General features: G+C 36.4%; 1 protein-coding gene and 2 long non-coding RNA genes across 4 annotated transcripts in view; 1 reads left to right on the top strand and 2 right to left on the bottom strand.

Annotated features, from left to right (window-relative positions):
• The window catches only part of LOC117301515 (dynein heavy chain 8, axonemal-like), a 142,916-nt gene that overhangs the window by 84,021 nt on the left and 34,735 nt on the right, over window positions 1–24,160 (top strand). Inside the window, exons 52-61 of the mRNA XM_033785541.1 lie at window positions 75–238; window positions 915–1,107; window positions 2,760–2,882; window positions 3,758–3,888; window positions 4,930–5,083; window positions 5,877–6,041; window positions 6,729–6,955; window positions 8,383–8,605; window positions 9,068–9,412; window positions 10,038–10,253. Coding sequence (XP_033641432.1) covers window positions 75–238; window positions 915–1,107; window positions 2,760–2,882; window positions 3,758–3,888; window positions 4,930–5,083; window positions 5,877–6,041; window positions 6,729–6,955; window positions 8,383–8,605; window positions 9,068–9,412; window positions 10,038–10,253 — 1,941 coding nt within the window. The remainder of the gene's footprint in view (window positions 1–74; window positions 239–914; window positions 1,108–2,759; window positions 2,883–3,757; window positions 3,889–4,929; window positions 5,084–5,876; window positions 6,042–6,728; window positions 6,956–8,382; window positions 8,606–9,067; window positions 9,413–10,037; window positions 10,254–24,160) is intronic.
• On the bottom strand, window positions 13,679–15,140 carry LOC117301518. The gene is made up of 3 exons (XR_004520324.1): window positions 15,116–15,140; window positions 14,298–14,396; window positions 13,679–13,766 (listed from the first exon to the last, which is right to left on the bottom strand). It is a non-coding gene; the product is annotated as an uncharacterized LOC117301518 (long non-coding RNA).
• On the bottom strand, window positions 18,074–21,270 carry LOC117301516. Of its 2 annotated transcripts, none has more exons than XR_004520322.1 (5): window positions 21,152–21,270; window positions 20,373–20,627; window positions 19,961–20,022; window positions 19,028–19,111; window positions 18,074–18,121 (listed from the first exon to the last, which is right to left on the bottom strand). It is a non-coding gene; the product is annotated as an uncharacterized LOC117301516 (long non-coding RNA). The 2 variants fall into 2 exon arrangements; XR_004520323.1 differs by having other exon boundaries at window positions 20,373–20,645.

Below are 24,160 nucleotides of genomic sequence, written 5' to 3' on the forward strand. Positions count from 1 at the left end.
CTTCACCACACATTGATTCCCTTATTTATTCCTGATGAAGTTGGTATGAAATTGATCTTTATGATTTCCTCTAGGTGAAAATGTTGCCCACTCCAGCCAAGTTTCATTATATCTTCAATCTACGTGACTTGTCTCGTATATGGGAAGGCATGTTACATATAGCAGGAGATGAATGCCAAGATGTGACAACATTACTGGCTCTATGGCATCATGAGTGCACTAGAGTCATTGCTGACAGGTACAGTACAACATCAGTTATAAATCAAGAATCCTGCTATTCAAGATATTTGTTTCTGACTCATGAGTCTTTAGTTTGAGTAAATTTAAGCTGATAGATACAGGATTTTTGACCGATTTAAGGGTCTTTGTTGTGAATTTTACAAAGATAACCAAAATACAAAGTTAACAAACGTTCTCGGTTTTTAAAATTTATTTTGTATATACATTGTCATTGTGGGAATTGTTGCAATATTTGTGTATATTTCTCTTTGTAAATATGTCTCGTGGAGATATCTAAAATATTCAGGATATTCCAATCAAGAGCTGCCACCTCTTCCTGATTCTGCAGAAAGTTCCCTGCAAATAAACCAATCTTTCCATGTTTTGATGAACAGATTTGCAAATCTCCCTGATTGTGGAAACTTGTTCCCAATGATGTTTTAATTGATATTGCAATCTGTATTGATGTTGTAGTCTGTATGTTGATACATTTTGTTGTTGTTGCCAGTATTGGAATAAATGTCTAAACTAAAAAAGAAAAGGTACTTCTAAATATCTTGCTGATTGTTGTATAAAATGTCCCCGATGGCAAGATGCAAGTGTTGGCAGCTCTGATAATCTTACTGTTTGTAGTGTAGCGACTTTTATCACTGAATTCCAGTAACTTTTGCCTTTGAATGACATTACTGTTATAGATTTACCAATGGTGAAGATAAGCAATGGTTTGAGTTAGCCATCCGACGAGTAGCCAAAGAACAGCTTGATGAGTCTGTAGCTAAACTGATTCCTGATGAGCCATACTTTGTAGATTTCCTGCGGGATCCACCGGAACCTACTGGAGATGAACCCGATGATGCAGTTCTTGAGGCTCCCAAGATATATGAATTGGTAATCAACCTGATTTGATTGTGTTAAAATTGCTTCAGTAAAAAACATTGTTCATATTTAATTTGGAAAAGCTTTAAAGGCAGTGGACACTATTGGTAATTGTCAAAGACTAGCCTTCACAGTTGGTGTATCTCAACATATGCATAAAATAACAAACCTGTGAAAATTTGAGCTCAGTCAGTCGTCGAACTTGCGAGATAATAATGAGAGAAAAAACACCCTTGTTACACGAAGTTGTGTACATTTAGATGGTTGATTTCAAGACCTCAAGGTCTAAACTTGAGGTCTTGAAATCAAATTCGTGGAAAATTACTTCTTTCTCGAAAACTATGGCACTTCAGAGGGAGCCGCTTCTCACAATGTTTTATACCACCAACCTCTCCCCATTACTTGTTACCAAGTAAGGTTTTGTGCTAATAATTATTTTGAGTAATTATCAATAGTGTCCCCTGCCTTTAAGACAACCTGCTCAGATGGGCGGAGTACTAGAAATATGTATACGGCAGGTTGACTACTTTGTTGGCTTCATAATTGTGCACAATAGAGTCCTATGTTAATGACAAAGCAGAGCTCACATTAGTTTTACTTTACAATGTCACTAGATAAGCTTTCACAGAAGCAGTTGGTATAACACTTTTTTACATAACGTTAGCCAGTTTTAGAGTTTCAGATTAAATTAAGATGACATCAAAGCTGAAATGAAAGTGATATTATAATCACCTTGATTAACAAAGATATGACAAATAGACCCATTGCATATGATGTCACACTCTCAAAAAGGAGACAGATCATTGGACAATAGCTGTTCTCTGTCGTAAAAACGTGTGCGTTTCGTAGCGGTTCGCGTTATGCAAGGGGGAGCTATTGACTTCTTACACAATACAGAATGTGCATGTCTGTATACGATTTAGACACCCAAAATGACGCCTAGGGTAGGCACATGCGAGTACGCTGTGCATGTTGCAAGGGGTCTATAGGCTATCAAATATTGCACATAATTGCATACAAAATTGTACTGTCATGTGTTGTATTCTGTACTGGAGAGGCTAGTCTCTGCAAAATACTGACTGAAATACTATGTTGTTGCTGTTTCAACCAGGGGTGCGTTCCACTCGCGCAAACGACTCGCAACTGTTCGCGCAAACATTTTTTTATCGTTTGAACGATTGGTGCGTATACGCGATGTCAATATGGCGGCGCCCTGAAATGAAGATGGCGCGCACCATACGTAGGTTTTTTTTTAAACTTCGTTTTTTCTGCAATAGTCCTCTTTTTGACATCATTACATCAACTAATTAACTTTGTTATTCCAAATCTGCATTATCATCCACCAAAAATACAATGTAATCATGTTTGTGACAAAGAAATAATACCGTATGCTTGTCTGCCATTTTAAAAGCCACTTGCCAACACCTCAGAAGTATGTTCGCCTAAAGTTGCCAACGTTCGCCAACGGTGGCGGCGAACAACTCATTCCACTTGAAATTATTGGCGACGTTTGCGCGAGTGGAACGCACCCCAGGTGTTTTACATGAGTTTTTTTTTTCGGTGACACAACGGTTTTTGTGCTGTGGGAATTGCAGATGCAATTGAATATGTTAACATGGTATTGTACCTGATGTCATTATGGTTGTGATTGCATTACACCTTAGATACCAGGCCTAGACTTTCTAGCTGAGAAGCTTCAACAGTACATGTCCATGTACAATGACACAGTACGAGGAGCTCATATGGATCTAGTGTTCTTCAACGATGCAATGACGCATCTTATCAAGGTACCTGTTTACCATCAAGTTTTCAAATACTCTACTGTAGGTGACCCAAATCAATATCTCACAATAAAGAGATAGCTTGATCCTTCTAATTATTTAAGAGCAAATAAAGGATTATCTCAATATTTTATAACTATTACCTTTTTATGGCCAAATAGACAGCGTAGATACCGGTTAATAACCATTTTTCTCTCAAAATTTCCATTTAGTAATAAATAACTAGAGTCAAAAATGCACTCGGCCGTGTGGCTTTTTCAGCCGGTGGTCAAAAATGGCCGTACTGGAAGCTGTAATGACCACAATGTGTAACACATTGCTAAGAACTCTCTTACTACTATTTCCATGTTTAGATATCTCGTGTGATCCGTACTGGAAGCTGTAATGACCACAATGTGTAACACACTGCTATGAACTCTCTTACTACTATTTCCATGTTTAGATATCTCGTGTGATCCGTACTGGAAGCTGTAATGACCACAATGTGTAACACACTGCTAAGAACTCTCTTACTACTATTTCCATGTTTAGATATCTCGTGTGATCCGTACTGGAAGCTGTAATGACCACAATGTGTAACACACTGCTAAGAACTCTCTTACTACTATTTCCATGTTTAGATATCTCGTGTGATCCGTACTGGAAGCTGTAATGACCACAATGTGTAACACACTGTGAACTCTCTTACTACTATTTGCATGTTTAGATATCTCGTGTGATCCGTACTGGAAGCTGTAATGACCACAATGTGTAACACACTGCTATGAACTCTCTTACTACTATTTCCATGTTTAGATATCTCGTGTGATCCGTACTGGAAGCTGTAATGACCACAATGTGTAACACACTGTGAACTCTCTTACTACTATTTGCATGTTTAGATATCTCGTGTGATCCGTACTCCAGTAGGCAATACATTGCTTGTAGGTGTGGGAGGCTCTGGTAAACAGAGTCTTACTAGACTAGCTACATTCATAGCTGGATACAAGATCTTTCAGATCACACTCACAAGGTACTACATCTTACATCTTGTCAGCTTCTTCATTCAATTTTCATGTTTTTAGCGTGATGTTTTACAATAAATTGAATTGAATTGAATTTTTAAGCATTGTCAATTGACCATGTATTTATTTTAAACAAGTTTTATACCAACATTGTTATGTTTTAAAAACTCATGCCACTTGAACTTTGTTGTTGAAGTCATTCTTTTCTGTTTCTCTGTTGAATATTTCACTCAATAGTTTATTTGTGTTATTTTTATGAAATTGAGCTGTTTGCATTACTTGCTAAATTAACATTATAATGCCTTCTGTTGAGTTACTTGACATTTTTGTTTACACATTTTAATAATTGCTTTTAAATTTGTTGTACTAACATAAGTTCAGTGCTTTATTATTTTGTGTTTATCTTGTTGCATTTAATCCTCACAGCATTTGAAGCAAGTAACTTTTACTGTCAGTTTTACCGTCTTTGGTAAGCAAATCTCTCTTTGCATTTGAAAGTTAATTTGTTTCTATTATATAATCTAGGATCCAGTTTAAACATTACTTGTTACAAAACTTTCTGTTTGTATTTAATAAATTTGTTGTAGTTTGATGGTGTTTGGGTAACAAAAAGATGAATCTTAAACTTAATTATCTATTGCAAAGTTGTAATTGAGCTATTACTTCAAATTGAAATATATAGCCCCTTCTTGTAGAATCAAATCTTATCTGTTATATTTGTGCACGTTATTCAGGATAGTAAATCGTGAATAACGTGCAGAAATATAACAGATAAGATTTGAGCTATTACTTCTAATTGAAAGAAAAACATTGTTGATTGGAGATTCAGAGTAAATTTAAGAAGATCATTATTTATTGCATGAGTGTTCTTTACAAAGTTTCCATTCTTGGTATGTATGGTATTCAACTATTTTTTGTATATCCTAAGATTCTAAATAAGGTATGACTCAAAATTGAAGAACATTAGTTCATTTGTAGAAAAACATCTTTACGAACAGTAGATTAATGATTGCACATGTACAGTAAATGAGTGTTAATTTTTGTTGCAGGTCGTACAATGCCAGTAATTTGATGGATGATTTGAAGTATCTGTACCGAGTAGCAGGTAGTCAAGGCCAAGGTATCACATTCATCTTCACTGATAATGAGATCAAAGATGAAGCCTTCTTGGAATATCTCAACAATGTCTTATCATCAGGAGAGGTTAGTTCACATTCAGTCAACATTCAAACAGATCCTTTGCACATGACATGACATATCACTAGCTCAAACAGAGCCCGATACTAAGGTCAACAGACTTTCATTGGCTAAGAGTTGTGTGTGTGGCACTAACACACAAAGGCTTGATTCCATCGTTTGACCTCATGGGATCATGCAAGGGGGCTGTAACTCATTGGCTGTTAAGCAGATATATGAATTATCAATTTCATTTCACTTCATAAAACATTTCCACATGGATAAGTACTTTACAAAACAAACAATGTATACAAGAAAACTACTAAGTGGAGGCATTACACAAGAAGCCGCAGCTTATAAACAGAGTGCCTTAAACACACACAAAATATATCAAAATAAACAATACTGAAAAAGGGAGACAAAATACACAAGACAAATAAAATGAAACAAAAACGGACATGAACTTATTTAGTAGACATCAGACGTACTTACCAAACATATATACTATTGATACAACGATACAGTTAATACAAGAGATAATGCAAGCAAATGAAGTACATTTAAAGGGAGGCGAACGGATTATTAATCACAACTGCCTACTTATTCACCAGTAATGTTTGCAACATGGCCAAATGCAGTCAGGTGGCAAAATCTAGTCAATATTTTGTTGTTACATCATCATTTTTGGGAGACTTATTTGTGTAATAACTGCATATGAAATAATGATGCTTGTTGGTTATGAGTCAACGCAAAAGTCTGAACAATATGAAAATAAAGTGATTATTGATAATTCACATTAGATGTTTTCTGTATTACTTAGGTATCCAATCTGTTTGCTCGTGATGAGTTAGATGAAATCACTCAAGAGTTAATTTCCGTCATGAAGAAGGAGTTTCCACGCAGACCACCAACCAATGATAATCTCTATGAGTACTTCATTTCAAGAGCTCGTAATAACCTTCATGTTGTCCTGTGCTTCTCCCCTGTAAGTCACAAAGATGTTTCAACATTTGCAAATTTTATTTAATTATGGTTTGAATGGTAAGCCATATTTTACTAATGATATACAACGTAGCTTTGTATTTGTATACCACACATACGTAAACCCTTGTCATTTGATTTGTATCATACATTATTTTGCCATGTATTTACTGCCATGGTGTTTGACGCTCCACAGTTTAATCCTATTTTGATAAATATGCGATGCTTTCACACTTTCCAAAATAGTTTGTGTCAAAGAGGACAAGGTTGGTGTCTACATGGCGTCATCCATGTTGTTTAGAAAGGGTATTCAAATGTTTAGACTTGTTTACTAATACTTTGACAGATTGACCAGGACATTTCAGTCAGTACCAGATTGTTGAATTATTTTGTACAGTATCAAGTATATGTAGGAAGTGTGACCTGACATAACAACACTCTTTAGCGTAACAGCATCCATCCTTGTTTGATATTTCTCCAGAAGGCGATCTCCAGAAGATGATCAGAGCATACTGATCGAATCGTCGAAATTAAACCAACGGTTCTTTTCAGAACCACCCCAACTCATTAGAGATAGTCATTACATGGTGTTACCGCAAACCTTTCTATATCGTATTTCCACCATGCAAAGTTTCAAATCCTACTTATATTTGTCTTTGTTAATTAATGTCCTATTTCTCTGTGTTTGTAGGTGGGAGAGAAATTTCGTAACCGCTCATTAAAGTTTCCTGGGTTGATCTCAGGTTGCACCATGGATTGGTTTACAAGATGGCCCAAGGATGCTCTGGTTGCTGTATCTAATCATTTCTTGTCTAAGTTTGAGATTATGTGTCCAGCTGAGACTAAGCAGCAACTTGTACACACTATGGGAGAGTTCCATGATGGTGTGGCTGAAACATGTACAGACTACTTCCAAAGGTAAACTATCAGGGCCCAATTTCATGGCTCTGCTTACCACCGAATTCTGCGCTTACGATCGCGATTCCCCGCTTACAAGCAAGCGCCGAATTTCTGCGCTAGCCTTGTATAAAGCAAAGAATGCCTAGTAACATGAAGTACCCACTCGCAGAAGCCTAAATTCGCCGCTAACGCGTGAAATATGCTTGCCGTAAGCACAGAATTCCCTGCTTCCGTAAGTGCCGATTCTGTGCGCATGGTAAGCAGAGCCATGAAATTGGGCCCAGCTCTTTAGCTGATCCACTATTGCACTACGACTTTTTCGTAAATCTGTGTCTCAATTCTTTGTTTAGAGATTTTTTTTTTATTATTCACACTGCAAATACTGAGTCAATGTTGTGAGTGTGGCACATACATCTACATGCTTATTATTAAAGCCATTGGACACTTTCTGAACAGAACAAAAATTCAAAGTTCACAGATTTACAAATAACTTACAGAAGGTAATGGTAAAAGACTTCCCTGAAATATTATTCCATGAAATGCTTTACTTTTTGAGAAAACATTAAAACAATTATCAATTCTCGATATCAAGAATAACAGATTTATTTTAAACACAAGGGTGTGTTTTCCCGTTATTTTCTCCCGACTCCGATGACCGATTGAGCCTAAATTTTCACAGGTTTGTTATTTTATATATTAGTTGTGATACATGAAGTGTGGGCCTTTGGACAATACTGTTTACCGATGTTGTGCGATTGCTTTATAAGCAAGGAAAGGGTTTTTATGTTCCTCAATTTCAAAAGCTCACTTGAATTGTTCCAAATGAACAGCCATCATAAGATTGTTTAAAAGTTGATGTCTGATTTAAGACTAATGTTTGTGACAGCTTTTCACTGTCATTAAACTTATGAGTGGAGTAATGTCATAGTGATGGTTGTTATACAAATAGTTATTCATTATTTGTTTTATACAACATCCAAGTATATCTTTGTCATTTTGATTGGAGGATACAACTTTCAAAACAAATAAAGTGTAGGCCTATAATTTCTCATTGTGACAGTATACACCCAGTTCTTTTTCGGCCTGTTGGATTCGACAGTGACTATGTGCGTTCTGTACAGCTATTTTGAGACACGTAGACGCCCAATGTAGTTATGTGCCTTGCAATCACTGCGGCATTACCAAACACACGCGCGGCGCAGTAATGTTTTACGCACCGTGCAATAGTACTTATCGGATGTAACGAAAAATGCTTGGTGAGTGACGTAGCGCACAACAGTACTTTCATTTGTTATCACATGACGGCAATCCTCCAATCAAATGGCAAGGATCTGCTTGGGTGTTATACAATACAAACTATTTAATCACAATTCTGTAAAAAGTTGCCAACCTCTAATGTACACAATTAATGGTTGTTCAATGCACATGCTTTGCAATTTATTCAGATACCGACGTCAGACCCATGTGACTCCCAAGTCTTACCTGTCCTTCATTGATGGTTATAAGACCATTTATCTGGAGAAGTATTCAACTATTTCAGAGTTAGCACGCAGAATGAATACAGGTCTTGATAAACTCATTGAAGCCAGTGAGTCTGTGTCTCAACTATCTAAGGATCTTGTCGTCAAAGAAAAGGAACTGGCTGTTGCATCAATTAAAGCAGAAAAGGTTCGTCTAGTGTGTGTTGTCTACTCCAAATTTTAGACTGTATGAGCGAAATCCCTCAATCAATGGCAACATGTGCCCAAGTAAATGTTTTCTATTGAATCAATTATCAAGCTCCCTCTATATCTCTCAATTTGTGTGTAGTTGTTTTTGTTTGTTATCGTATCTGACTGAAGGCCCTGGTTGCATATTGTAGTCCTCTTGGGTATCTGCGCACTTCTGATCACTTTTGGGTCAGGCTTTTTCTGGGTTTGCCGTGATGTTACTTGTTTACAGGATTGTATTAGCAATGTGTATTGTTTACTATACATGTATCTATTCACATTTATTGACTCCACTTGTACTTATTCTTCATCTCTTTTTAGGATTCCTCTTATTAATACCTTTACCTGAATTGTTTGGTAGCATTTTTATTAATGAACTTGGGGCTTTATAAATGTATGTTGTTATTATTATTTCTTGCAGGTGTTAGCTGAGGTGACTGTGTCTGCCCAGGCTGCAGAGAAGGTGAAGACTGGAGTGCAGAAAGTCAAAGACAAAGCCCAGGCTATAGTAGATGAGATAGAAGCAGACAAGACAATAGCAGAAACTAAATTAGAGGCTGCTAAACCAGCATTGGAAGAGGCTGAGAATGCATTGAACACCATTAAACCAGCTCATATATCTACTGTCAGGAAACTGGCTAAACCACCACATCTCATCATGCGTATTATGGATTGTGTCTTGCTTCTCTTTCAAAAGAGATTAGATTCATTGTCTTTGGATCCAGAGCGACCTTCTCCTAAGCCATCTTGGAGTGAATCCCTCAAGGTGAGTTCTTCCATAATAAAAATAATAATCACCTGTTTTTATATAGTGCTTTTCACACCAGGAGGGCGTCCCAAAGCGCTTCACATTATTACCCCTGGTCACTGGGCCTTAAATCACTCCTTAAACCATCTCAGCTCCCTGGTTGGGAGTATGCAGCCTGTGCAACATTAATATGCACTACTCGGCTAAATCAATCACAAGAACCATCTCTGCCCTCACAGGTACCCATTTACCCCTGGGTGGAGAAAAGCAATTATAGTTAAGTGTCTTGCTCAGGGACACAAGTGTCACGACCGGGATTCAAACCCACACTCTGCTGAACAGAAGCACCAGAGCTTGAGTTCGGTGCTCTTATCCGCTCGGCCACGACACCCTATATCACGAATCCATATCACCCAGCTTTAGCAAGAACAGAGTTTGACAGATTTTACAAAGACCTGTCCATTATAGTTAAAAGCAGTCTCCAGTAAACATTCACAGACTCCTGTACAGGTAATTTACATGATTGTATGTTTATTAAAAACAAAATTATGAGAGAAATGAAGTTACTATCCTAACACTCAGTGATGTAGCAAATCTTGACTCTGTATTTGTATGATTATTATAATTGATTGCTTCGTTTCAGGTGATGAGTGGTTCAGGCTTTCTGTCCAATCTTCAATCGTTTCCTAAAGATTCTATCACAGAGGAAACTGTGGAACTTCTTGCTCCTTATCTTGATATGGAAGACTATAATCTAGCGTCTGCTAAGAAGGTGTGTGGTGATGTGGCTGGTCTGTGCTCATGGACTCAAGCTATGGCAAGCTTCTTTAGCATCAATAAAGAAGTATTGCCACTCAAGGTAGGTTAAGGATATTCAAAGTCAAATATCATTTTATATTATTTTGTGTTTTAGTTGCCAACTTTTGATGTACATAGACATGTTTTATTTATAATTAACTTTCCTATCTTTTTGTACATAAATTGCTGAACACACATATTTTATTACTTGTTTTATTACTTGTATTACACCAAGATGTGGGGAGGCAGGTCTATGGACCACAGTAATTATTTTGCTTTTGTTTCTCCTAGCCATCTGGAAGTATTTTTTATATTGCCATGTATTGTTGAAATGGCTGAAAAAATAATAATAATAATAATAATAATAATAATAATAATAATAATAATAATAATAATAATAATAATAATAATAATAATAATAATAATAATAATAATAATAATAATAATAATAATAATAATAATAATAATAATAATAATAATAATAATAATAATAATATGGTGTCAAAGTACTTGCGAAATGGTACGACCATGTTCCGGAGAAAGTTGTAGAGAACGACCAGGTCAAGATCCTATGGGACTTTAACATTCAGACCGATCATGTTATACAACATAGGCGTCCGGATGTTGTGCTATTAGATAAGACGAAGAAGATGTGTCATCTCATTGACATAGCGGTGCCAGGTGATATAAGGGTAGCTTCGAAGGAGATGGAAAAGATCGAGAAGTACCAGGACCTGGCCAGGGAACTTCGTAAGATTTGGCAGGTAAAGGTAAAAGTAGTCCCCGTGGTGGTTGGAGCACTTGGCACCATTCCCAAAGCACTGGGGAAACATCTAGATGAAATAGGGACAAATGTGAGGGTAGATCTATTACAGAAGGCAGCGCTTTTGGGAACAGCGAGGATCCTGAGAAAGACCCTTGAGATCTAAGGCTACGGGACGTAGCCCGGCTCGAGGAGTTACCGGCACAAAGGAAAATGAGATCTTTCTTTTGCATGCTGTGATAAAATGAAATAATAATAATAATAATAATAATAATAATAATAATAATAATGGTAAATGGCCCCTTAGGTAGACATGGTAAAATAAAGATTCTTAAGGAGACATTTAGTTTTAGGCCCAAATTTCACTAAAATAATTGGTAAATTGCACATAATTTTTCATATTTAAACAAAGAATTTTAACATGTAAGAGATGTAATAAAAACTTGTCGGTCACATTTCTTTTATTCAAACATAACAATTTGAAGTAGTTATTTTTGTCTCCCTATTGTTTTCAATCCTTATAAGGGTCATCTCAGGGACATTGGTTTAAATATTGATCTTTGGGGTACAGTCTCCCTATGGCATAATTGTGCAATTAATACTTATAAGTTACTAACACTAGTACCTTAGGTAGACATTTCGATAGAAATGTTCAGTTGTGTTTAAAGTTTTCTTGTTAACAAAAACATAATACAATTGATAGTCTTCCCATGTTATGGTTCTAATTATGAGATTTCTTGCTTGCCAGTCTGTAACAAGTGATCTGAAATGCCATTAATTATGGCAAAAAAAACAAAAAAAAACAAGTAAAACAATGTTTTATAGCAAGCTACTAAAGACAAACAAATGACACAAAAACGTTATTTAACTGCTTTCGCAGAAATGAATTTTTTTTATTCAAAGATTACTCAAACACATGTGTATAACTTTTTATTGAAAACTTTTTACCATGCTTGTTATTTCTTATACGTCTACAAAATGACCAAGTAAAGCCAATGGCATCAAGATCACAATCAAGACACATTTAAAAAGGTGCTGAAGTCCAGTTTAGGCCAATACGTAAATTTGTTTAAGGTACCCTGCCTAAAATGTTAAGAGAAATTGTCAAGCTTTGAACACTTGATTGCCCAGTTTGAGTTGAATTCAAAAATACCCCCCCCCCCCCAAAAAAAAAAAAAATAATAAATAAATAAATAAAAAATAAATAAATGAATACAAAAAAAAATAAAAAATAAATAAAACAAATAAATAAAAATAAAAAAATAAAAAATAAAAACATAAATAAAAAATAATAATATTAATAGTATACACATGATAATTTTATTAAGTTAAGTCAAACCCCTCTAAGTAACAAATGCAACATATTCTCTTCTACATACAAAAAAAAATGGCAAATATTCTTTTGACTAAGTCAGAGAATGACAATTATAATATTTAGTTGAGTACTTTGAGTACATACCCAATATGACTAAAGTACATCTTAACATTCATATCATTGCACAAAAAAGGAGTTTAAACATTTGGGGTAAAGTGGTGGGGGTGAAGTGTACATGTTTGCTTTCATGCAAATCGTGTATATTGGAGATAAAGACAAACTTCAACACTTAACTACATGTAGAAACTTTTAACTGTTTAACATGTTTAACAACTTTGAACTCCAAAAATATGAACAGCAACATTTAAATCTTAACATGGTGTATATTGGAGATAAAGAAAAATTTCAACACTTAACTATATGTAGAAACTTTTAACTGTTTAACATGTTTAACAACTTTTAACTCCAAAAATATGAACAGCAACTTTTAAATCTTAACATGGAATTGAACTATGGCTGACCAAAGTTGACTAGCCACTTCCCCAAAATCTAGTAAAACAGAATAAATGTTGAAAACAGCTGGGTTTTTGAAACGTTAATTTGCTGCTACATAAAACTCGGATTTGTTTATTTCTTCACACACTGGTGGTCAGATTTCTACAAGCGGATATTTTATACTTTTGGTTGAACATGTTTGATGGAACCTAATTTCAAGACCTCGGCTAGCAAAAAGTGAGATAGAAAGCCTTGTATGGGTTGTACACTTTTTGACCGCAACAGTATGATAAATAATAATATGAATTTCTTATTGCAGACTAAAAGCATTTTGACAGTTACTTTATCTCACATTTATTCTATTTTTATTCTACCAGATTTTTCAGGAAAATTTTGGTCTTCCATAACTTAAGAAACTTTAGGATTGGCTTTCATCCAACATCTTTCAAGTGCTGTATAGCACAGAGGCCACTTTGTTTTTACTTTCTTCATTTCTTTGTTCCCTATTTAATAAAATGTTCTCTTTCACTCTAATTCCAACCCATGTATTACATTTCTCTTTTTAATGAACTTGATTTCATATGTCAATTAATGAGCTTCAATTCCATAATTTTGTTTGACTAAATTTTGCGATATTTCCAAGTTTAAAAAAACAAACATCTGAAACTGTAAACCTGGTCACTGGTTGCCATTTTATTGATGTCTCCTATCGAAGCTTAAAACTGGCTCATATAAAACTTTAAGAAACATCAGTACCCGTCCAACCTACATGTATACCGAAGACTAAACATTTGCTGATTACAGACCTTAATGCACGGATGGTTGTCCCTCACGTTAGGGACACATTACCTATTTAAGACTTATCTTTCATGTTGCTAGTCCTCTTCATCACTATCCTCCGCCATTGTGCTCTCTCGTTCATCACCTTAGTTCTTATGTCTGTCCATTTGTAACAGTTTGCATTTTGCATGAATTAAGGAAATCCAGAACTTCAAGTTTCTCTGTGAACACAAGAGCAGATCAAAAGTTAACAACATAACATTGTGGTTTTGCTGGAACTACTTTTGGTAAATTTGTATTGGCTTCAGCCAGGTTGGGTCATTCTAGCCTGAACCAGCACATGGCTAAGACATTTCATTTTCACAAAATATGTCATGTTTTTATTATTGTTGATAAAACAAAGAAAATTTGCAATAAAGCAGTGACGGCGTACAAGACACATACGACATTTATTTAAAAATGTAGAATGTACGCCAAAAAGTTTTCAAGAGTCTTTGAGTTTACCTCTGGTTTTTTATCCTTGGCAAAAGGCACAATAATTGGTGGAAGACAAAAGTAATAATGACAAATAAAAGTGGGCAAGATGCCACATTGTGTCACAATGAATTTAAACTAGATGGGTTTGACAGGCTTCATGCAATGAAAATTGAACTGCAAGTGTGTTATTTGATGTTTTGTTTGAGGTAGAAGACATGTGTACAGTAGCATTCAAAACTATTTATCTTCAAAAATGCAATTGCAAGATTGCTTACTTGGTATCGTCTGCTTGGACTTTCCAGTTATTATTCCTGTGAAATACTCCACCACCTTTTCTTCGTCCTGCTTGGGCCAGCAGTAGTTTCTCTTTGTTCCTGTAAAGAAGTAAACGTTTGATAATTACTTGACAAAAATCATCAGACACAACACCATGCATAACATTGATTGCATTAATCGTTTTTAACGGTTTTAAATGGCCGTTCAAACCGCTAGGGTTGTGGCCGTGACAATGACAAAAATGGTTTTTAATACCACACGTCCAAATCGCAATGCCAGAACGGATAGCCAATGCACTAAATCAGGCATGCGATGAATGTTCTATCAATAAAGAACTACATGAAAAGCCACATTATTAAGAATACATCATTTATAACTTGGTGAAAAATAAAATATTTAGGAGACGTCTTATAATAACTATTGGGAAAAGTCATTTGTTAAGGAGACACTATTTAATAACTTGGTGAAAATCAAATATTTAGGAGACATCTTATAATAACTATTGGGAAGTCATTTATTAAGGAGACACTATTTAATAACTTACTGAAAAATCATATATTTAGGAGACATCTTATAATAACTATTGGGAAATCATTTATTAAGGAGACATTATTTAATACCTTAGTGAAAAATCATATATTTAGGAGACATCTTATAATAACTATTGGGAAATCATTTATTAAGGAGACACTATTATACCTTAGTGAAAAATCATATATTTAGGAGACATCTTATAATAACTATTGGGAAATCATTTATTAAGGAGACACTATTTAATAACTTAGTGAAAAAATCATATATTTAGGTAATTACATACCATGACTACCTTGTGGAACAGGATCTTATCCTTCCAAGCCAACAGCATGTTAACATCTTTCTTGCCTAGTTAAGTAACAAAACAAATTTGTTATACAATAACTCAAATAAATAACACAAATCTTTATTAACTTGGGTGTTGCATGTCTTTCTGGTGCAGGGGATGCACCCAATTGTCTAGGGGTGCTCTTGTAGACAATTAAAAATGTTTTTTTTCCCAGTTGTACTTTTTCCTAAACAAGACCCTTCTTGTTATGCAGTTTCTAATTTTATTAAATTATCTGACATAAAGGTAAACAATACATTGTCTGCCCAGCACTTACTACATACATGTAAAAAGCTTATAAAATGTAACATTTATTCGGGTATTCAAAAATGGGGGGGTGGGGGGGGGCACCAGTGGTGGGGGCACCAAGTGTGGGGTCATAGACATAAGTGAGGAGTTATGCTGGTGTTCTGGTGTGACAAAGCAACCACATCAATTAACAGAGATGCAAGCTAAATTTCCCATGAACTAAGAGTTGAGAAAGGAGCAACAGGACACAAATTTATGTACTTACCTGTACTCTTTGAAACAGCAGGTGCCAGTTGTGGAGTTGGAAAATCGGTACAATCCATCATCAACAACTTCTTTGGCTACATATTAAACAGTTATTCAACACGTTAAATTATACATCTACATGTGTTAATGCCACATTTCGTATTGACATGGGAGATTAAGCTAAAAGACAGAAAAAATCCAAGTACTCACACACTGTTACTGGCAAAGATTCTGCAGAGGGCAAGGTATCAGATTGTTGATTCCCTGTAAGACAGAAAGATTAATGTAGTGAATGTAGCATAAATATCATTGGTAATTTAATACCTGCATTGATATCTTGGTGTTTTGATTGAATAGACCCATCTTTTAAATGCAATGTCATGAGCATTTTTATTGCACTTACTGTAAACCCATGTGTGTTCACTCTCATGCAGGCATAGACTTTCCCAACATAACAGAATACTCCCAAACTGAAAAGTTTTAAAAGTTAGTTCTCTAACCCTACACCAAAGTCTATTCTAACCTCCCGAGCTCAAACAGAGAGTAAAAAAAGCAATCACTCACGCTCATCAATCTGCATTAGTTGCTTCCCAACTTGCACTACCTCAGCAATTGCAGGTGGTACTTGGTAGATATTCTGGTTAACTAGACTTGAGTGACCCATGTGACGGAAAAAACAATTCTCGATCATGCTCAGGAAGCTCCATGGCCGCATATAGTGTACTGACCCTGTGGCGATTTTTTGTTGCTGTCAATCTAGCCGATCCTTCAATTCCTGCTTCACTACATATGTTCTTAAGTGCATGCCATCCAGTAACATGAGTTGATGATCCCTGTACACATGGAAAGACATATAAGTTGTCCTCTTGACACCGGCTGAGGTCCTCACGTTCTTGACTTGTTAGCTTCCTCATTGCCTCGATGGTGGCTGGTGGGAACAGAATTGGCACCAAGTGGTTGTTACCTTTCCTGTTTGGTATGATACTCGAAGGTGACTTAGAAGTTTCTTCTCAATTGGATCCTGCATATCCTCAGAGCCCTCTGGGTGTCAATCCATTGGGTTATCTTCAGCTTCGTTGCCATTCAAACAGTTTCAACCTGGACGGTTTCCCCACCTCTACGAGAGTTGAAGACAGTAAGGCGAGATACTGTTAGATCTCTTAGCATGATGAAATTCCTATAATCCCATACCATGAAATCATCGGTGACCATTCTGGACACTTTGTTGATGGTATGCTGGCGTAACTTAACAACATCATCTTCTATTGGTAGCTCTCATCGGTTTTCGCAAACTTTTCTGACGGCGGTAGTTTAGGTGGTAGATTGCTCACCGAATATGAATTCATGATTGAGTTCAAAGACGGATATAAATCTATCTATCTCTGCAGCAACTCGTCTTGACGTTCCATCAAATGGAGGATTTGATTATTTTGCACAGCCTTCTTAATAAGGTAGTACAGTGCAGTCTTCAGACCACTCTTGATGCCTGAGGAATCAGCCTGTGTGGTGTAATCTTGAATTGCTTCACTTAACACATTAAAATGTTCTCGTTTGAACATTTCTGCCACTGTGGAGTTCTCCTGATTATTAGCCAGGCAGCATCTTGATCTTATAAACAGATACAAGAGGCAAGCCGCCTCATGTCTGACATGACAGACTTCTTAACTTCCGTCACCTTGTCTTTCTGGTTCATCCCTTTTCGCCAAAGCTGTTTCCCTATACTTAAGACAACAGGATCAGTTCGACAAATATCACCTACTTTGGTGTCTCTGAATTTGCAAAGAATGTCTCTTCTGAAAGCTTCTGAGATGTCATCATTTGGCGTCATTAATGACAGAGGAATAGAGCATGCTGTTGAATTGGAATCTCCCTGACACCTATACTTGTGTTTTTGAAATACATCTTTGAGTAAAACCCATTACAAAGCCCACACAGCAAGTTGCTATCATTCGAGGTCTTCCTTTCTCGCTGATAAACTGGTGTTGACATTCCTCATTTGTTCCTGGTTTGCTTCCAGAATACCTTTCTTCTTGAGAAAATCAAAGCTGCATCCCTCTCATTTTTCGGCAGATTCATGGCATTTGAAAACTTCTTTTACCTTTTGTGCCCAGTTGAACATTCCTCGTTAGTTTTTCTTGAAGTACTTTTTTGGCAAAATGGGCACATTGCGTTTTGGTTTCTTATACTTGGATGTTGGTTTAGACTGAAGGACCACTGTTTTACCTATTGACCGGCAAAACTTTCGGCTTCCTGGGTGGATTGTTACAGAACAGGAAAAAATTGTGGACTGACTGTCTGACTCTGCATCACTGTCCGTATTATCACTGCTGTCTGGATCCTGATTCATCATCTTCGTAGTGCCACTCTGAACCATCCGAATCACAATCTGAATCAGACACATCTGATGAACTACTTGGGTTGTGTGTACAACTGTCGTTTCTCATAGAGTACCGCTTCAGGACTTGACTGTCAAAAACAAAAATCAGAAAACAAGATACCACACTTTAAACTTGGGTAGTTTTAAACTTTAAACAAGTGATGTCTAAATATAAAAATTGTAAGAATAACCACGCACATTTCTTTCAGGGAACTGAAGGTCCAGAAATTTGTTGAGACTCTATAAAAACATGAAGCGCCTCATCAGTGTTGAGCTTTCTTCTATTCAATCGTTCAGCCTGATAGTAACAGGTGTGATGCACAATGAAGCCTGAACACTGAGGAAGTAACACGTATTTCATATTAAGGACACAAAAATCTTAAGGGACCTTTCATTCCCCTGAAAAAAAAATGTGAACGGGTACTTTTTCAATTGTTATTTTAATTCAATAAAATAAACCAATGGGAGACAAACTTGTTCATTATAATTCCAGGTTAATAAAGACCAAGCATTTAGGTGATTAGATAAGAAAAGCTAAAAAAGGTACTTAAGAAATAGTGATCATATTTCAATTAAGGGTCACGCAAAAAAACAAATCTGTGAAATTTCAGTTTAAAATAACAGGATATGGATGTGTACTTTTTCAATTATGATGATAACATACATGGCCTTTGGGAGACTAACTTGTCAAATAAAGTTATGTCTTTGTAAAAACCATCCTTTGGGAGACAAATTGGTGCAGCCAGTATTTCTATTTTAGTACCTCATAGTGCATCAGTCTTTCTAAGTCTCATGTAAACATGTATTTTATGTTTTATTGTTTTCATTGAACATGCAGTAGTACACCAAGACTTTGGCACACAATCCTAGCTGGTCCTAGCAAAACATGTTTCCTACAAGGGTGATAATGCCAAACAAAACTTACTGTGCTTAATTTATAACACTTTTGTTAATATAGCTAAATGGGAGGTCTAACAAATAACGAATAAATTTACCAATTTCAGTCCACAAAAGGAAAGCTCTGCAAGAGCAGTCTGCTCATCTGGTAGAAGCTCGGGCTCCTTGTATGGCCTGAATTGCTGCTAGGAATAAAATAGAAATCTTCATCAGTTATAAAGTGATGTTTGAAGCTTTGCATGATGTGGAGAATAAGAAGTAACTATACCTAGTAGTATAAATGTCTTTTGGGAAAAGTGGTGGCTCTGAAAAGAGCTCTGGTTCTAGAAGTAGATAGGCCTAAGACTTGTTGTTACAAATTGTTTAAGTTTGAAGTTGGTTGGTAAGTGTTGCCAAGGTCAAAGGTCACCATCATCAGTGTTGAGCTTTCTACTATTCAATCGTTCAGCCTGATAGTAACAGGTGATGATGTACAGTGAAGCTTAAACACTGAGGAAGTGGTAACACAGATTTCATATTAGGGAAACAAACATCTTAAGGGACTTTTCAGTCCCCTGAATGAAAAATGTGGACGGGTACTTTTTGAATTTGTATTTTAATTCAATAAAAATAAGCCTTTGGGAGACAAATTTGTTAACTATAATTATGTGTTGATAAAGACCAAGCATTTAGGAGACAATTTTTGTCTCCCAATGTTTCTTTATAACATTATCTCTCTAATGCTCATTAAATTTTATTTAAAAAGTGTTTATCAACAGGAAACTAGTGGTTTCGTCAAGACCAGATGTACACAATCCTAGCTCATCCTAGATTTAGCTCCTACATTTTTTTAATGACTGCATCAAACTATCGTTTTATAAATTCATTTGAAGACAATTATAAGACATAGCCCACTTACAATAAATATGTGACAGTATGCACACATTGGGATGTTCACACCCAACCAATGACAGAAAAGGGGAACAATTTTGCCTTTGGCTTCCAACTTTTGTTTGTGTTTTCAAAACAATAAAGGATCAAAGAGCACATACCACATTGGGGTTTTTCTTTAGAGAAGAGAGCTCAGTCAGTCGCTTGACTCGGGAACTACAACCTGAAATAAGAAAAAAGTTGTTACATTTGAAAAAGAAAACAAATTGAGAAACATATGTACAAGTGCCTCTGGCTCAGCATAATATTTAGATCGAGTCACTTAGCCAGTTGGACCGAACCTGGGGAAACATTTTTTTTGTGTTAATTATCCTTGCTCAGGTAGAAAGCAATCAACAGTACGTAACCTATTTTATGCTGCAGCAAAACTAATATTGTAATCCACACAACTGAAAACTAAGAAACATGTATGCATTTGTGAAAACAACAAATTGTAAAATATCAATAAAAACTTGGTGTTTAAGTGGTTTGTTGCTTGCTACTAATAAAAATATGCACTTATTACTAACTTACTCAGTTCAACCACCGTAACTTGGAAGGTTTTCGTGACTGATTTTCCTGTAGAATTAGTGAAGGTGTAAGTCACTGCTGTTGTCTGTCCAGTTGGGAAGGGGCTTCCAGATTCTATTGTCTTGCTTGAGATGACAGTTCCCAAATTGTCATTTGTTGTTGGCTCAGCCCAGGTCACTGTTGTGTTTGGAGTGCCAAAGGGAACAGTCACACTGATGTCTTCAGGGAAGCTAGTGACAAAAGGATCAGTTCTGTCTGCTGTTGGAAAAGAATTATCTGTACTGATTTATTATTCAATACATCTTTACTAACTTAAATAAATGGTACATTTCTAACTTTATCTTAGTAATGGTGCTTGTCACAAAAAACAGAAACTGTCTTCTTTTTTTTGGGGGGGGGGGAGGGTGGGAGAGGATAATAAACTGCCTACTAACACACACATCGGGTCATGTTTTTTACTTTTCTGTGGCACTGAAAAAAGAGGAAATCAGATAATCCTTAAAAAAAATTGCGTGTCTGTAAAAAATGTACTAGCAGTTGTTTATTTTATACAAATTGGATTTTAAATTTAAGTCTTTCGGCACTGCTATTTAGCTTTAAATGAGAGTACACTGAACACGTAGAAAAAGTGACACAACAATTGTTACATTAATTGTTACTGAGATTTACAAGGTAACCATGAGGGACATCAAAAAACTTTACAAAAACTAATGAGAAAAAAGAATTATTGACATATTCGAAGTAAATGAGATGTGCTAAAAAAAGATTAAACCATCACTTACCTAGCACATTCACCTTCACATTTAATGTTCGAGTGACTGAATTTCCGGAAAGATCTGTGAATAAATATGTCACAGGGGTGGTTCCTGGAGAAAAGAAACTTCCCGGTTGCCTGTCTGAGTTAATTGACTGGTCCCGAGTTGTTGGACACTGTTGGATTTGGCCAAACTACAGACACATCAGATTTTCCAAATGGAATGGTAACAGAGACATCCTCTGGGAAAGCTGTCACCTGAGGTAATACTGTATCAGCTGTGAACAGTGAGACAAACCACTTTATGAGAATACACAATTATAAAAGTAATTATTGTACTCTACAATTCGATACCTACATGCAGAGGCATATATTAAGAGAGTTGCGAAAACTCCTGATTAGAAGCTATTTCAAACTAAACACATGAGCGCAATACACCTTGTGTGACTTGACAATGGAGCGTCAGTCCACATATGAGCCAATCAGCATGGAGGATTCACAGTGCGTGTGCGTTGACGTGCGTGTGTGGCGGCCATAGCTGCAGTGGCGTAAATTCCCATGAACGAGCTGCTCGGATTTAATTAGTACACACCGCAACTTTCTCCATACACAGCGCTGCCTACATGTGGTGTGTCATATTAATGTTTTTACTGTGATGAACAACTTTGAGTTCTCTTTTACACTTACTTAGTTCAACCACTGTAACTTGGAAGGTTTTCTTGACTGAATTTCCTGTAGAATTAGTGAAGGTGTAAGTCACTGCTGTTGTCTGTCCAGTTGGGAAGGGGCTTCCAGATTCTATTGTCTTGCTTGAGATGACAGTTCCCAAATTGTCATTTGTTGTTGGCTCAGCCCAGGTCACTGTTGTGTTTGGAGTGCCAAAGGGAACAGTCACACTGATGTCTTCAGGGAAGCTAGTGACAAAAGGATCAGTTCTGTCTGCTGTTGGAAAAGAATTATCTGTACTGATTTATTATTCAATACATCTTTACTAACTTAAATAAATGGTACATTTCTAACTTTATCTTAGTAATGGTGCTTGTCACAAAAAACAGAAACTGTCTTCTTTTTTTGGGGGGGGGGGAGGGTGGGAGAGGATAATAAACTGCCTACTAACACACACATCGGGTCATGTTTTTTACTTTTCTGTGGCACTGAAAAAAAGAGGAAATCAGATAATCCTTAAAAAAAATTGCGTGTCTGTAAAAAATGTACTAGCAGTTGTTTATTTTATACAAATTGGATTTTAAATTTAAGTCTTTCGGCACTGCTATTTAGCTTTAAATGAGAGTACACTGAACACGTAGAAAAAGTGACACAACAATTGTTACATTAATTGTTACTGAGATTTACAAGGTAACCATGAGGGACATCAAAAAACTTTACAAAAACTAATGAGAAAAAATGAATTATTGACATATTCGAAGTAAATGAGATGTGCTAAAAAAAGATTAAACCATCACTTACCTAGCACATTCACCTTCACATTTAATGTTCGAGTGACTGAATTTCCGGAAAGATCTGTGAATAAATATGTCACAGGGGTGGTTCCTGGAGAAAAGAAACTTCCCGGTTGCCTGTCTGAGTTAATTATGACTGGTCCCGAGTTGTTGGACACTGTTGGATTTGGCCAAACTACAGACACATCAGATTTTCCAAATGGAATGGTAACAGAGACATCCTCTGGGAAAGCTGTCACCTGAGGTAATACTGTATCAGCTGTGAACAGTGAGACAAACCACTTTATGAGAATACACAATTATAAAAGTAATTATTGTACTCTACAATTCGATACCTACATGCAGAGGCATATATTAAGAGAGTTGCGAAAACTCCTGATTAGAAGCTATTTCAAACTAAACACATGAGCGCAATACACCTTGTGTGACTTGACAATGGAGCGTCAGTCCACATATGAGCCAATCAGCATGGAGGATTCACAGTGCGTGTGCGTTGACGTGCGTGTGTGGCGGCCATAGCTGCAGTGGCGTAAATTCCCATGAACGAGCTGCTCGGATTTAATTAGTACACACCGCAACTTTCTCCATACACAGCGCTGCCTACATGTGGTGTGTCATATTAATGTTTTTACTGTGATGAACAACTTTGAGTTCTCTTTTACACTTACTTAGTTCAACCACTGTAACTTGGAAGGTTTTCTTGACTGAATTTCCTGTAGAATTAGTGAAGGTGTAAGTCACTGCTGTTGTCTGTCCAGTTGGGAAGGGGCTTCCAGATTCTATTGTCTTGCTTGAGATGACAGTTCCCAAATTGTCATTTGTTGTTGGCTCAGCCCAGGTCACTGTTGTGTTTGGAGTGCCAAAGGGAACAGTCACACTGATGTCTTCAGGGAAGCTAGTGACAAAAGGATCAGTTCTGTCTGCTGTTGAAAGAGAAAGTTATATAAGCTCAGCTCTGATTTGTCAACTTTTTTAGAACACAACATCTTAATTATTATTTAACACCTACATATGGCCGGTGCATCATATTCAGGATTGTGTCATTTTTAGAGTCCTGGCCAATCAGGTATCCATGTATCTAAATGGACTTAATCGCCTTAGGGTGTGTACAAGCCGGGAGAGTGCGTTCTTTTATTAGAGAACAGCGTGAAAATGGACTGCGCAGTGTAGACAAAATTACCGCAATCTCAGACTTGATATCAAGTCTATCCCCAACCATATACGCCTTTTAGACAAAGTCCATTGAGGCAAGTTCTGTGGACATATTGATTTTGATGTATGGACCCCAGTTCAATCGGCTTCTGCTTGTACAATCCAAAAACAAATTTTATTTTGATATTCCAAGTATTGATGTAGTTAGTGCGATGACACCATTTCTTTTGTCTTAGTCCTAATTACCTTCAAATGTAAAAAACAGACCGCCAATTCAAGACACACCCACAAACCAAATATCTAAGCAAAATTTCAAATATTTGTCAAGTTATCATGATGACGTCATTTCTTTTGTCTCAGCCAAGGTTTCTGCTTTAGCGAGTATCCTTTGCCAGTGATTTATTTAGCCATGATTGTCCTTATGG

This window comes from Asterias rubens, chromosome 17, assembly GCF_902459465.1.
Source record: "Asterias rubens chromosome 17, eAstRub1.3, whole genome shotgun sequence".
In the NCBI taxonomy this organism is placed as follows: Eukaryota; Metazoa; Echinodermata; class Asteroidea; order Forcipulatida; family Asteriidae; genus Asterias; species Asterias rubens.